General features: G+C 40.4%; 1 protein-coding gene across 1 annotated transcript in view; it reads right to left on the bottom strand.

Moving 5' to 3' along the window:
* Window positions 1-12,394, bottom strand: part of LOC308315172 (protein NLRC3-like) — a gene marked incomplete at its 3' end in the record, with an annotated part of 15,576 nt that extends 3,182 nt beyond the window's left edge. The window contains 9 exon segments of the mRNA XM_080763012.1: window positions 482-610; window positions 2,288-2,412; window positions 3,262-3,378; window positions 4,228-4,384; window positions 7,250-7,495; window positions 7,985-8,109; window positions 8,930-9,086; window positions 10,584-12,088; window positions 12,090-12,394. Of these exon segments, the coding sequence (XP_080619138.1) occupies window positions 482-610; window positions 2,288-2,412; window positions 3,262-3,378; window positions 4,228-4,384; window positions 7,250-7,495; window positions 7,985-8,109; window positions 8,930-9,086; window positions 10,584-12,088; window positions 12,090-12,368 (2,840 nt within the window). The 5' untranslated portion in view covers window positions 12,369-12,394.
* Between the last annotated feature and the right edge of the window lie 554 nt (window positions 12,395-12,948).

Genomic DNA, 12,948 nt, shown 5'->3' on the forward strand with positions numbered 1-12,948 from the left:
GGAAGTAGAACAACAATGCATCAATGTATGACTGTCTAACACAACGTCTCCACTAGCTGACACTACAGTGTTTCACTCTGTAGGAAGTAGAACAACAATGCATCAATGTCTGACTGTCTAACACAACGTCTCCACTAGCTGACACTACAGTGTTTCTCCTATCATTATCTTGGCCCTGAAGCTCATCCAGACATACTCACTGCTGCCCAGTTTGGATCTCATCACCTCCTCAGACTCCACCTTAACCCCTATAGCACTCCATTCTCCTTTTATACCTTCTTGATGCAATTTTACTATGCACATATCTTGGATATGTCTTGTTCTTAATTTAGATTATTTTTGTTGTTTAGAGTACACATTTTTAGAGTTTCTTTGAGGCACTGCATTGTTCTCTCTGCATGCATGACGTTGTGTCAGAGTGAATACACTGTAAAGGGAAACACTGCACTGTCCAACATGGACACAGCCCAAGTCTACTCACTTGCAGTTCTCCAGGACTGAATCATTCACCACGTTGAGGCTCAGGTCCAACTCTCTTAGGGAGGGATTAGAGTTTACAGCTGAGGCCAGAGCTTTACAGCATCTCTCTGACAAGAAGCACTGAGCCAGTCTGAAACACCAGATGGAAACATGAATGAATGAATGAATGAATGAATGAATGAATGAATGACACATTTATAATATGCATTATTCCTGGATTTAAAACCTGCTTAAAGGACTCTCTTGTCCCACTTGGGGTGCCTTCACACCTGGATGTTTTAGTTCCATTAAAACAAACCCTGAACCCCCAACATAATCATATTTGAACTGGGACCCCCCAAAAGACTTATATATTGAACTGGGACCCCCAAAATACTTATATATTGAACTGGGACCCCCCAAAAGACTTATATATTGAACTGGGACCCCCCCAAAATACTTATATATTGAACTGGGACCCCCCAAAAGACTTATATATTGAACTGGGACCCCCAAAAGACTTATATATTGAACTGGGACCCCCAAAATACTTATATATTGAACTGGGACCCCCCCAAAATACTTATATATTGAACTGGGACCCCCCAAAGTACTTATATATTGAACTGGGACCCCCCATCCTTGTAAGCATTAAATTAAAGGTGTAGTGAAATAGCCTTTTGTGCATTTTATTTTGAAGTTTCAGCCTCAGATGGCAGGATCTTAGTTTCTGAACCAATCAGAGCGTTGCATCCCTCCAGTCTATGGGGACGTAGGTCCGTCTCATGCACGACCACGTGCACGCACATGCACAGTGGTTTGTTTACAAGTGACAGAGAGACCTGCAGCAAAGCTAGGGGGTTATCTCTAACCTGTACACATGACCATATACATTATGTTAGCGTGATGATTAAGTTTAAAACGAGTCTGGATGTCATCTTGAATGAGATTAAAAACGGAGGATTTCTGTAATCAGTAGCAGCTGTGTTTGGACGGACGCGCAGGAATGGGACTCAAACGGGTGAGCTTCATTTGTATTGGCTTTCATTGATGTGTATCTCTACACGTCATCAGTCATCACGTTTTAGTTTGAATGAAGTAATTACATTTTTATTTTTATGGACTTTTGATATAAAAACACACACAAATGAGACTTTCGGCATGCATCCATTGTTAGGTATGCCAATATGATGACCACGGATATGCTCTAAAAGTGTTTCACTACACCTTTAATGTGAAAATATTACCAAACTACAAGCTCACAACACCTCACAGTGAGCTTGCAGGTCGGCTATTTTCACGATGTTTGGCTCTTTCCTCCGTAATATTAGTATTATTATAATATAATTTAGAAGGTCGATAACTGTGGCGTAGCTACAACGGGTCGCAAGTCAAAAATAGCCGATCTACAACTCCTCTACGCGTTGTGAGAAACTCTGTTATATGATGAAGTAGCCGATATTCGCCTTAAAGGGATATTACACTTTTAACCCATTCTGACCTGAGATCAGATTCTAAAAATGTCTTCTACATCCTGACAGTTTTCATTCTGACCTGAGATCAGATTCTAAAAATGTCTTCTATGTCAGTCGCTCTTCGATTTTTCAAAAATAGCTAAAGCATAACGTAATGCTAACACCAAAATGGGTTCCCGCCTAAAACGGGTTAAACATGTTTGGGGTACTTTAACATCTACTCAGGGACATAGGCTTGGGTTAACATGATATCAAGCTTATTAATACATTCTCACCACAGCATTCATATTATATTCACATAATACAGTACATAATGAAACAGAGGTGATCAAAATATGGTAAATGTATCTTACTTTAGAACTTCCAGTCTACAGTGTGGGCTCTTCAGTGAAGCACAGAGCAGCTCCACTAGTCCTGAGTCCTGCAGGTCGTTTTCACTGAGGTCCAATTCTCTCAAATGGGAAGGATTAGAGCTGAGAGCTGAAGACACAGCTTCAACGTCTGTCTTTCTGAGTTTACAGCCAGCAAGTCTGTGAATGCAGATTAAAAAAGATATTATAAAAACAGATGATACCTAAACAATTATTTGAACTGAGGACCCAATACCCTGACAAGCAAGAATTGTAGGCATTTCATTTAGTTTGACTCGGCTGCACAGATACATGTTGTGTTTGCGTCTTCCGTAATATTCGCCAATTTACCAAATTGTTTTTAAAAATATTTTAAAAGTCATTTCATTGAAATGTGCAGATACTATTCTGTATACACTTAAACTGTATGTTGGTGTGTTCACTGTTGAGTGAGAAACCACACTAGTTGCACATTAAGCTAATCATCTGGGGACCCCCTTGGTGTCCAGACCCTCAGTTTGGGAACCACAGGCCTAGACTAATATAATGATATTTGATTGGTACAGTAGGTAGATGCAGGATATTGATTATGTGTTGATCTGTTGCGTACCTCGGTAAAGCTTGATAACTGTGGCGTAGCTACAACGGGTCGCACGTATAAAATAGACAATCATACGAGCTCACAAGCGTTGCGTCCTCGACGCGTTGTGAGTTTGTGCATCAGCTGTTTATGGTGTGTAATCCAGTTGTATGACGAAGTAGCTCAGAAGCTTATACATTTGCCTTAAAGGATTAATACACTTTCAAACATATTTGGGTAATTTTATCTACTCAGGCCCATAAGCTTGGGTTACCTGCATGATATCAAGCTTATTAATATTCTCACCACAGCAATCATATTATATTCACATAACACAGTACATAATAAAACAGAAGTGATCAAATATAAATGTGGTAAATGTATCTTACTTTAGAACTTCCAGTCTACAGTGTGGGCTCTTCAGTGAAGCACAGAGCAGCTCCACTAGTCCTGAGTCCTGCAGGTCGTTTTCACTGAGGTCCAATTCTCTCAAATGGGAAGGATTAGAGCTGAGAGCTGAAGACACAGCTTCAACGTCTGTCTTTCTGAGTTTACAGCCAGCAAGTCTGTGAATGCAGATTAAAAAAGATATTATAAAAACAGATGATACCTAAACAATTATTTGAACTGAGGACCCAATACCCTGACAAGCAAGAATTGTAGGCATTTCATTTAGTTTGACTCGGCTGCACAGATACATGTTGTGTTTGCGTCTTCCGTAATATTCGCCAATTTACCAAATTGTTTTTAAAAATATTTTAAAAGTCATTTCATTGAAATGTGCAGATACTATTCTGTATACACTTAAACTGTATGTTGGTGTGTTCACTGTTGAGTGAGAAACCACACTAGTTGCACATTAAGCTAATCATCTGGGGACCCCCTTGGGGTCCAGACCCTCAGTTTGGGAACCACAGGCCTAGACTAATATAATGATATTTGATTGGTACAGTAGGTAGATGCAGGATATTGATTATGTGTTGATCTGTTGCGTACCTCGGTAAAGCTTGATAACTGTGGCGTAGCTACAACGGGTCGCACGTATAAAATAGACAATCATACGAGCTCACAAGCGTTGCGTCCTCGACGCGTTGTGAGTTTGTGCATCAGCTGTTTATGGTGTGTAATCCAGTTGTATGACGAAGTAGCTCAGAAGCTTATACATTTGCCTTAAAGGATTAATACACTTTCAAACATATTTGGGTAATTTTATCTACTCAGGCCCATAAGCTTGGGTTACCTGCATGATATCAAGCTTATTAATATTCTCACCACAGCAATCATATTATATTCACATAACACAGTACATAATAAAACAGAAGTGATCAAATATAAATGTGGTAAATGTATCTTACTTTAGAACTTCCAGTCTACAGTGTGGGCTCTTCAGTGAAGCACAGAGTCCTGAGTCCTGCAGGTCGTTTTCACTGAGGTCCAATTCTCTCAAATGGGAAGGATTAGAGCTGAGAGCTGAAGCCACAACTTCAACGTCTGTCTTTCTGAGTTTACAGCCAGCAAGTCTGTGAATGCAGATTAAATAAGAGATTATAAAAATGAATTATACCTAAATAATCATATCTGAACTTGGGAGACCCCTACCTGACAAGTACTTGGAATTATAGGCATTACTTTCAGTTTCACTGATACATATTATGAAAATAGCCAAACTACAAGCTCACAATGCCTCACAGTGAGCTTGTAGATCAGCTATTTTCACAATGTTTGCGACTTTCTTCCGTAATATTTGACAATTTGGTTTTAAAAATGTTTTAAAAGTAATTTAATTGTACCTTAAAGCCTAAACCACACCAAAGGGTCGGGTCGGGACAAAACCTTTTCTTTCTTTTTGGTTTTACATCAAACACACCAATGCAACTCAAAGAGTTTCATTGGTGTGGTTTATCTTAAAAAAAACACTTTGTCGCGACCCAACCCTTTTGTGTGGTTTGGGCTTTAGAAATGTACAGATACTCTTTATACTGTACACTTATACTGTTGGTTTGTCTACTTTTCAGTGAGAAAACAATGCTGCACTTTAAGCTAATCCTCTGGGGACCCCCTTGGGGGTCCAGACCCTCAGTTTGGGAACCACAGACCTAGACTAATATAATGATAATTGATTAGTACAGTAGGTAGATGCAGACTATTGATTATGTATTAATGCGTACCACGGTAAAGCTCGATAACTGTGGCGTAGCTACAAGGGGTTGAACGTCGGAAATAGCCGATCTGCAAGCTCACAAGTGTTGTGCCCTCGACGCGCTGTGATTCAATTCAGTTCAATTCTATTAAAGTGTCGACTCACAACAAGTTGTCTCAAGACACTTTACATGTAGAGCAGAGAACCAACATAGATCCCACCCTGAGCATTAAGACATTTGGAGACAGTGAGCTTGTAGATCAGCTATTTTCGGTGCACAACCACGTTGTATGTCGAAGTAGCCTATACATTTGCCTTAAAGGGATATTATTATTACGCGTTCAATATCAAGCTTATTAATACATTCTCACCACAGCAATCATATTATATTCACATAATACAGTGCATAATAAACAGAAGTGATTAAAATAAATGTGGTAAATCATGTATCTTACTTTAGAACTTCCAGTCTACAGTGTGGGCTCTTCAGTGAAGCACAGAGTCCTGAGTCCTGCAGGTCGTTTTCACTGAGGTCCAATTCTCTCAAATGGGAAGGATTAGAGCTGAGAGCTGAAGACACAACTTCAACGTCTGTCTTTCTGAGTTTACAGCCAACAAGTCTGTGAATGCAGATTAAATAAGAGATTATAAAAACAAATGATACCTAGTTCACTGTCATTGAAGTTAACTAAAACATCTCCTATCTAGTTATCCAGAGATATAGACACCACTTGACAACACAGAATGTCTGTACGGTCTGTACAGAGGAAGATAGACATTTTTATATCAAAGACTTCAACCAGCAGTTGAAGGAGTGAAATGAAGACTGAACAACAACATTGGATATTTACTGACTAAACGTTGTAAAAGCTTTACAAACAAGCTGCTGGAGACCAGCATTCAGTCTCTATTTCTATTCCCTGTCTCCTCAAGCTGGGCCACAGATGAGGCTTTACTGTTAGTTTGAATTTACCCCAATATTATAATATTGCATAACCTACAATATTATAACATTTCATAACCTACACAATGTTATAAGTCCAGTGTTGTTTTGGCAGCATTGATTTTAGTTTTAGTCATAGTCTCTTGAATAGCTTTCATTTAGTTTTAGTGACATATTAGTCACCTGGAATGTTTTAGTTTTTAGTCTAGTTTTAGTCGACTAAATGTCATAAGATTTTAGTCGACTAATTCTACAGTTGATTTAGTCGACTAAAATGTATTGTGGCGGGCCTTGATGCCGTCATAATGACAGATTTTTGCTGAAAATAGTCGCTCTACAAGCTCACAACAGGTCGCAGCATTGTGAGCTTGTATAAGAATTAGGAAAGAATTATCCAATGTGGTACTTTTTTCTTTTCTTTTTTGTTAACCCAAGAAAAGGAAATGAGCAGCTCCAAACGTTGCATCAAACATATGCACAGATATAAGAAGTGTCTTATATTATTAATATTGATCCTTTTCACAAGCAACAACTGTTAACTTATGCTCCTTTAACGGAGTAATTAAAATAACCATGGCAGTTAAAATATCATTATTGAATCTGGAGCTTAGACAAACTATGTTGCTTATAACTTAAGTTGTCCATGGATATTCAGCCATTATACAGCATTGATAATTTCATTCGCCAGCTACTACACTTAGGACAACATTATCTTTAAATTATTGCCAGGATGTGTGTTGTGCACCTTCATGCTAGACAGATGATGACACACACATGGTCCCTGGAGGATGGACCCTACAGATCATATCACACACATGGTCCCTGGAGGATGGACCCTACAGATCATATCACACACATGGTCCCTGGAGGATGGACCCTACAGATTAAGTGACTCCATGGCCTTTCCCTCTAGGTCAACTTTGTACCACTTGCAAAAGATTTGGCTGTTTTTTATATTACATCGCATCGAGGGACTCCCTTTGATAATTAACCAGACCTACAAGCTGTCAATGTGTTGCGATGCAAAGCATTGTATGCTTATAGATATGTGAGTGACACCTTTCAACTTGTTCTACTGAGTGCTTTCACCACAGTGAAGCGGATTTAACGTTGGGTATTTTGGCTGTCTTTTATGGTGTTAAAAGGGGCGTGGAACAATGCAGAACAATGCAGACAATACCACTAATCACTATTTGAAATGCAGACACCTTTTATGCCAACCTTCATTTATAATTATAGACAGTGTTAACTGTAATGGCATTTATGGCATGTTTCTATTCACTTGACTACTAAGTTACTAACCTAGCCTTTCTGCAGTTCCTCACAGCTGGGATCAGTCTCCTTCGCCCCTCCTCTGATGTGTTGTATTTGTCCAGGTCCAACTCTTCCAGAACCTCCTCTGACATCTGCAGCATGAGGGCCAGAGCTGAACACTGGGTCTCAGACAGTTTCTCTGTTCTGTTCTCTGACTTCAGGAACTGTTGGATCTCCTGATGTAGTGAGTGGTCGTTCATCACCATCAGACAGTTTGGGAACCACAGACCTAGACTAATAGAGTGATAATAGATTAGTACAGTCGGTAGATGCAGACTATTGATTACGTATTAATGCGTACCACGGTAAAGCTCGATAACTGTGGCGTAGCTACAAGGGGTTGAACGTCGAAAATAGCCGATCTGCAAGCTCACAAGTGTTGTGCCCTCGACGCGCTGTGATTCAATTCAGTTCAATTTTATTAAAGTGTCGACTCACAACAAGTTGTCTCAAGACACTTTACATGTAGAGCAGAGAACCAACATAGATCCCACCCTGAGCATTAAGACATTTGGAGACAGTGAGCTTGTAGATCAGCTATTTTCGGTGCGCAACCACGTTGTATGTCGAAGTAGCCTACAATACATTTGCCTTAAAGGGATATTACACGTTCAATATCAAGCTTATTAATTCATTCTCACCACAGCATTCATATTATATTCACATAATACAGTACATAATAAAACAGAAATGATCAAATTAGATGTGGTAAATGTATCTTACTTTAGAACTTCCAGTCTACAGTGTGGGCTCTTCAGTGAAGCACAGAGTCCTGAGTCCTGCAGGTCGTTTTCACTAAGGTCCAATTCTCTCAAATGGGAAGGATTAGAGCTGAGAGCTGAAGACACAGCTTCAACGTCTGTCTTTCTGAGTTTACAGCCAGCAAGTCTGTGAATGCAGATTAAATAAGATATTATAAAAACAAATGATACCTAAACAATTATTTGAACTGAGGACCCAATACCCTGACAAGCAAGAATTGTAGGCATTTCATTTAGTTTGACTCGGCTGCACAGATACATGTTGTCTTTTCGTCTTCCGTAATATTCGCCAATTTACCAAATTGGTTTTAAAAATATTTTAAAAGTCATTACATTGAAATGTGCAGATACTAGTCTGTATACACTTAAACTGTATGTTGGTGTGTTTACTGTTGAGTGAGAAACCACACTAGTTGCACATTAAGCTAATCATCTGGGGACCCCCTTGGGGGTCCAGACCCTCAGTTTGGGAACCACAGGCCTAGACTAATATAATGATATTTGATTGGTACAGTAGGTAGATGCAGGATATTGATTATGTGTTGATCTGTTGCGTACCTCGGTAAAGCTTGATAACTGTGGCGTAGCTACAACGGGTCGCATGTATAAAATAGACAATCTACAAGCTAACAAGCGTTGCGTCCTCGACGCGTTCAACTTGTGAGCTCAGCTGTTTATGGTGTGTAATCCAGTTGTATGACGAAGTAGCTCAGAAGTTTATACATTTGCCTCAAAGGATTACACTTTCAAACATATTTTGAAAGTGGCCCATAAGCTTGGGTTACCTGCATGATATCAAGCTTATAAATATTCTCACCACAGCAATCATATTATATTCACATAATACAGTACATAATAAAACAGAAGTGATCAAAATAAATGTGGTAAATGTATCTTACTTTAGAACTTCCAGTCTACAGTGTGGGCTCTTCAGTGAAGCACAGAGTCCTGAGTCCTGCAGGTCGTTTTCACTGAGGTCCAATTCTCTCAAATGGGAAGGATTAGAGCTGAGAGCTGAAGCCACAACTTCAACGTCTGTCTTTCTGAGTTTACAGCCAGCAAGTCTGTGAATGCAGATTAAATAAGAGATTATAAAAATAAATGATACCTAGTTCACTGTCATTGAAGTTAACTAAAACATCTCCTATCTAGTCATCCAGAGATATAGACACCACTTGACAACACAGAATGTCTGTACGGTCTGTACAGAGGAAGATAGACATTTTTATATCAAAGACTTCAACCAGCAGTTGAAGGAGTGAAATGAAGACTGAACAACAACATTGGATATTTACTGACTAAACGTTGTAAAAGCTTTACAAACAAGCTGCTGGAGACCAGCATTCAGTCTCTATTTCTATTCCCTGTCTCCTCAAGCTGGGCCACAGATGAGGCTTTACTGTTAGTTTGAATTTACCCCAATATTATAATATTGCATAACCTACAATATTATAACATTTCATAACCTACACAATGTTATAAGTCCAGTGTTGTTTTGGCAGCATTGATTTTAGTTTTAGTCATAGTCTCTTGAATAGCTTTCATTTAGTTTTAGTGACATATTAGTCACCTGGAATGTTTTAGTTTTTAGTCTAGTTTTAGTCGACTAAATGTCATAAGATTTTAGTCGACTAATTCTACAGTTGATTTAGTCGACTAAAATGTATTGTGGCGGGCCTTGATGCCGTCATAATGACAGATTTTTGCTGAAAATAGTCGCTCTACAAGCTCACAACAGGTCGCAGCATTGTGAGCTTGTATAAGAATTAGGAAAGAATTATCCAATGTGGTACTTTTTTCTTTTCTTTTTTGTTAACCCAAGAAAAGGAAATGAGCAGCTCCAAACGTTGCATCAAACATATGCACAGATATAAGAAGTGTCTTATATTATTAATATTGATCCTTTTCACAAGCAACAACTGTTGCTCCTTTAACGGAGTAATTAAAATAACCATGGCAGTTAAAATATCATTATTGAATCTGGAGCTTAGACAAACTATGTTGCTTATAACTTAAGTTGTCCATGGATATTCAGCCATTATACAGCATTGATAATTTCATTCGCCAGCTACTACACTTAGGACAACATTATCTTTAAATTATTGCCAGGATGTGTGTTGTGCACCTTCATGCTAGACAGATGATGACACACACATGGTCCCTGGAGGATGGACCCTACAGATCATATCACACACATGGTCCCATGGAGGATGGACCCTACAGATCATATCACACACATGGTCCCATGGAGGATGGACCCTACAGATCATATCACACACATGGTCCCTGGAGGATGGACCCTACAGATCATATCACACAGCATGGTCCCTGGAGGATGGACCCTACAGATCATATCACACACATGGTCCCTGGAGGATGGACCCTACAGATCATATCACACACATGGTCCCTGGAGGATGGAGGATTAAGTGACTCCATGGCCTTTCCCTCTAGGTCAACTTTGTACCACTTTGTACACCTTTTATGCCAACCTTCATTTATAATTATAGTGTTAACTGTAATGGCATTTATGGCATGTTTCTATTCACTTGACTACTAACCGAGCCTTTCTGCAGTTCCTCACAGCTGGGATCAGTCTCCTTCGCCCCTCCTCTGATGTGTTGTATTTGTCCAGGTCCAACTCTTCCAGAACCTCCTCTGACATCTGCAGCATGACGGCCAGAGCTGAACACTGGGTCTCAGACAGTTTCTCTGTTCTGTTCTCTGACTTCAGGAACTGTTGGATCTCCTGATGTAATGATTGGTCGTTCATCTCCATCAGACAGTGGAAGATGTTGATACATCTGTCAGGAGAGACATCATCACGAGTTAACATCTCCTTCAGGTTCTGGATGGCTTTCTGGATCTCTTCTGGACTGTTCTCTCTCCGACCCAGCAGGCCTCCTAACAGAGTATTCTTTGTCTGACCCAGCAGGCCTCCTAACAGACTTTGGTTGGACTCCAGTGAGAGGCCATGAAGGAACCGAACAAGTAGGTCCAGGTGGCCATTTTTACTCTTCAGGGATTTTTCCATAGCAGCTTTCAGGAAGTCGGAGAGGGAGCTCTTACCTCTGTATTTTTCATCTTCCAGGAATGTCTTCAGTACCTTCATGTTCTTCTGTGTGAAACAGTGGTACAGGTAGACTGCAGCCATAAACTCCTGGATGCTCAGATGAACAAAGCTGTAGACCTTTTTCTGAAACAGCACACTCTCTGTTTTGAAGATCTGTGTGCACACTCCTGAGTACAGCGAGGCGTCTTTCACATCAAGACCACACTCTTCCAGGTCTTCTTGGTAGAACATGATGCTACTTTGCTTCAGATGTCTAAATGCCAGCATGCCCAGGTTCAGAAGAACTTTCCTGTCAGTCTTAGTGAGCTGCTGTTGAGTCCCCTTTTCTTTTGCTTTCTTTTTGACATCATGAGTCTCATCATACTTCTGCTTCTTCCTGTTTGTCAGAGCCAACAGGAAGTGGCAGCACATCTCAGTCAGGGTCTTGGGCAGCTGTCCAATGGTGGTGTGTGTCCTCAACATGTCCAGCAGAACGGTAGCAATGATCCAACAGAAGAGTGGGATGTAACACATGATGTGGAGGCTCCTCGATGTCTTCAAGTGTGAGAGGACTCTGTCGGCCAGCTTCTCTTCACTGAATCTCTTCCTGAAGTACTTCTCCTTCTGGGGGTCTGTGAACCCTCGCACTTCTGTCACCATGTCGACACATGCAGGAGGGATCCGATTGGCTGCTGCGGGTCTGGTGGTTATCCAGAGGAGGGCCGAGGGGAGCAGATTCCTCTTGATGAGGTTTGTCAACAGAGCATCCACCGATGATGTCACTGTGACATCAGAGATGATTTCATTTGTGTCGAAGTGCAACGGAGACCTGCTTTCATCGAGGCCATCGAAGATGAAGCAAACTTTCCAGGCAGCGAGCTGCTCTGCTGTGACCTTCTTTAATGTTGGGTGGAAATCATGGATCAGGTTGAGAAGGCTGTACTGCTTATCTCTGACCAAGTTCAGCTCCCGGAATGAAAAGGGAACCACGAGATATATATCTTGATTCTCCAAAACCTCTTGCCCAGTCCAGAAGAAACTTGCGCACAGAGAATGTTTTTCCAATGCCAGCGATGCCTTCGGTCAGAACGCTTGTGCTGGGTGTCTTTCTGCCAGGGAGGAGGATCTTAAAGATTTCACAGCAGTTGATTGCATCGTCATGGAAGGTCTTCATGTTGGAAGCTGTTTCAAGCTGTATCACCTCATGTTGGCGATTAACCCCTTCACTCTCTCCCACTGAGATGTAGAGCTCTGAGTAGGTGCCGGTGACGGAGGTTCCAGACTCTTCCGTCATGTCGTCTTTCACTTCATCAAGACTGTTCACACTGTCCTTATAATCGCTCAAAATACTGACATCTGAAATGAGAAGAACATTTATGTTTTAAACATTGAGGTTAATTTATAACTTTACATGTATACAGCACACATTAATATTAAATACCTCCAGAAACTATGCAATTTGTTCAGAAAAACAGGCAAAAGTAACAACACAAGTTGTTTTTGTCCAGCTGTTGAGTTGATAGTTGTTCAGCTTCATTATATGAACTTGGATATAATTGATACAGACAATAATTATTTGAACATTTAGTCTATGATTTCAATTTATATGCATGCATTTTCAATGAGTGCACATTCTTACTTTGTCCACCTGTGTTTTGACTGGGTGTCTTCAGTCCAGTTGTGGTTTGACTGGGTGTGGTGAGTCCAGGTGTGGTATGACTGCAGTGCCAGAGACACACACACACACACACACACACACACACACACACACACACACACACACACACACACACACACACACACACGTGTCAACATATGCACGTGAAACCTGGTATATTCTTCCTCGTACAACATGGTGTTGAATGCTGAAAATA

Source organism: Protomyctophum bolini, assembly GCF_963924005.1.
Source record: "Protomyctophum bolini genome assembly, chromosome: 5".
NCBI classification, from domain to species: domain Eukaryota; kingdom Metazoa; phylum Chordata; class Actinopteri; order Myctophiformes; family Myctophidae; genus Protomyctophum; species Protomyctophum bolini.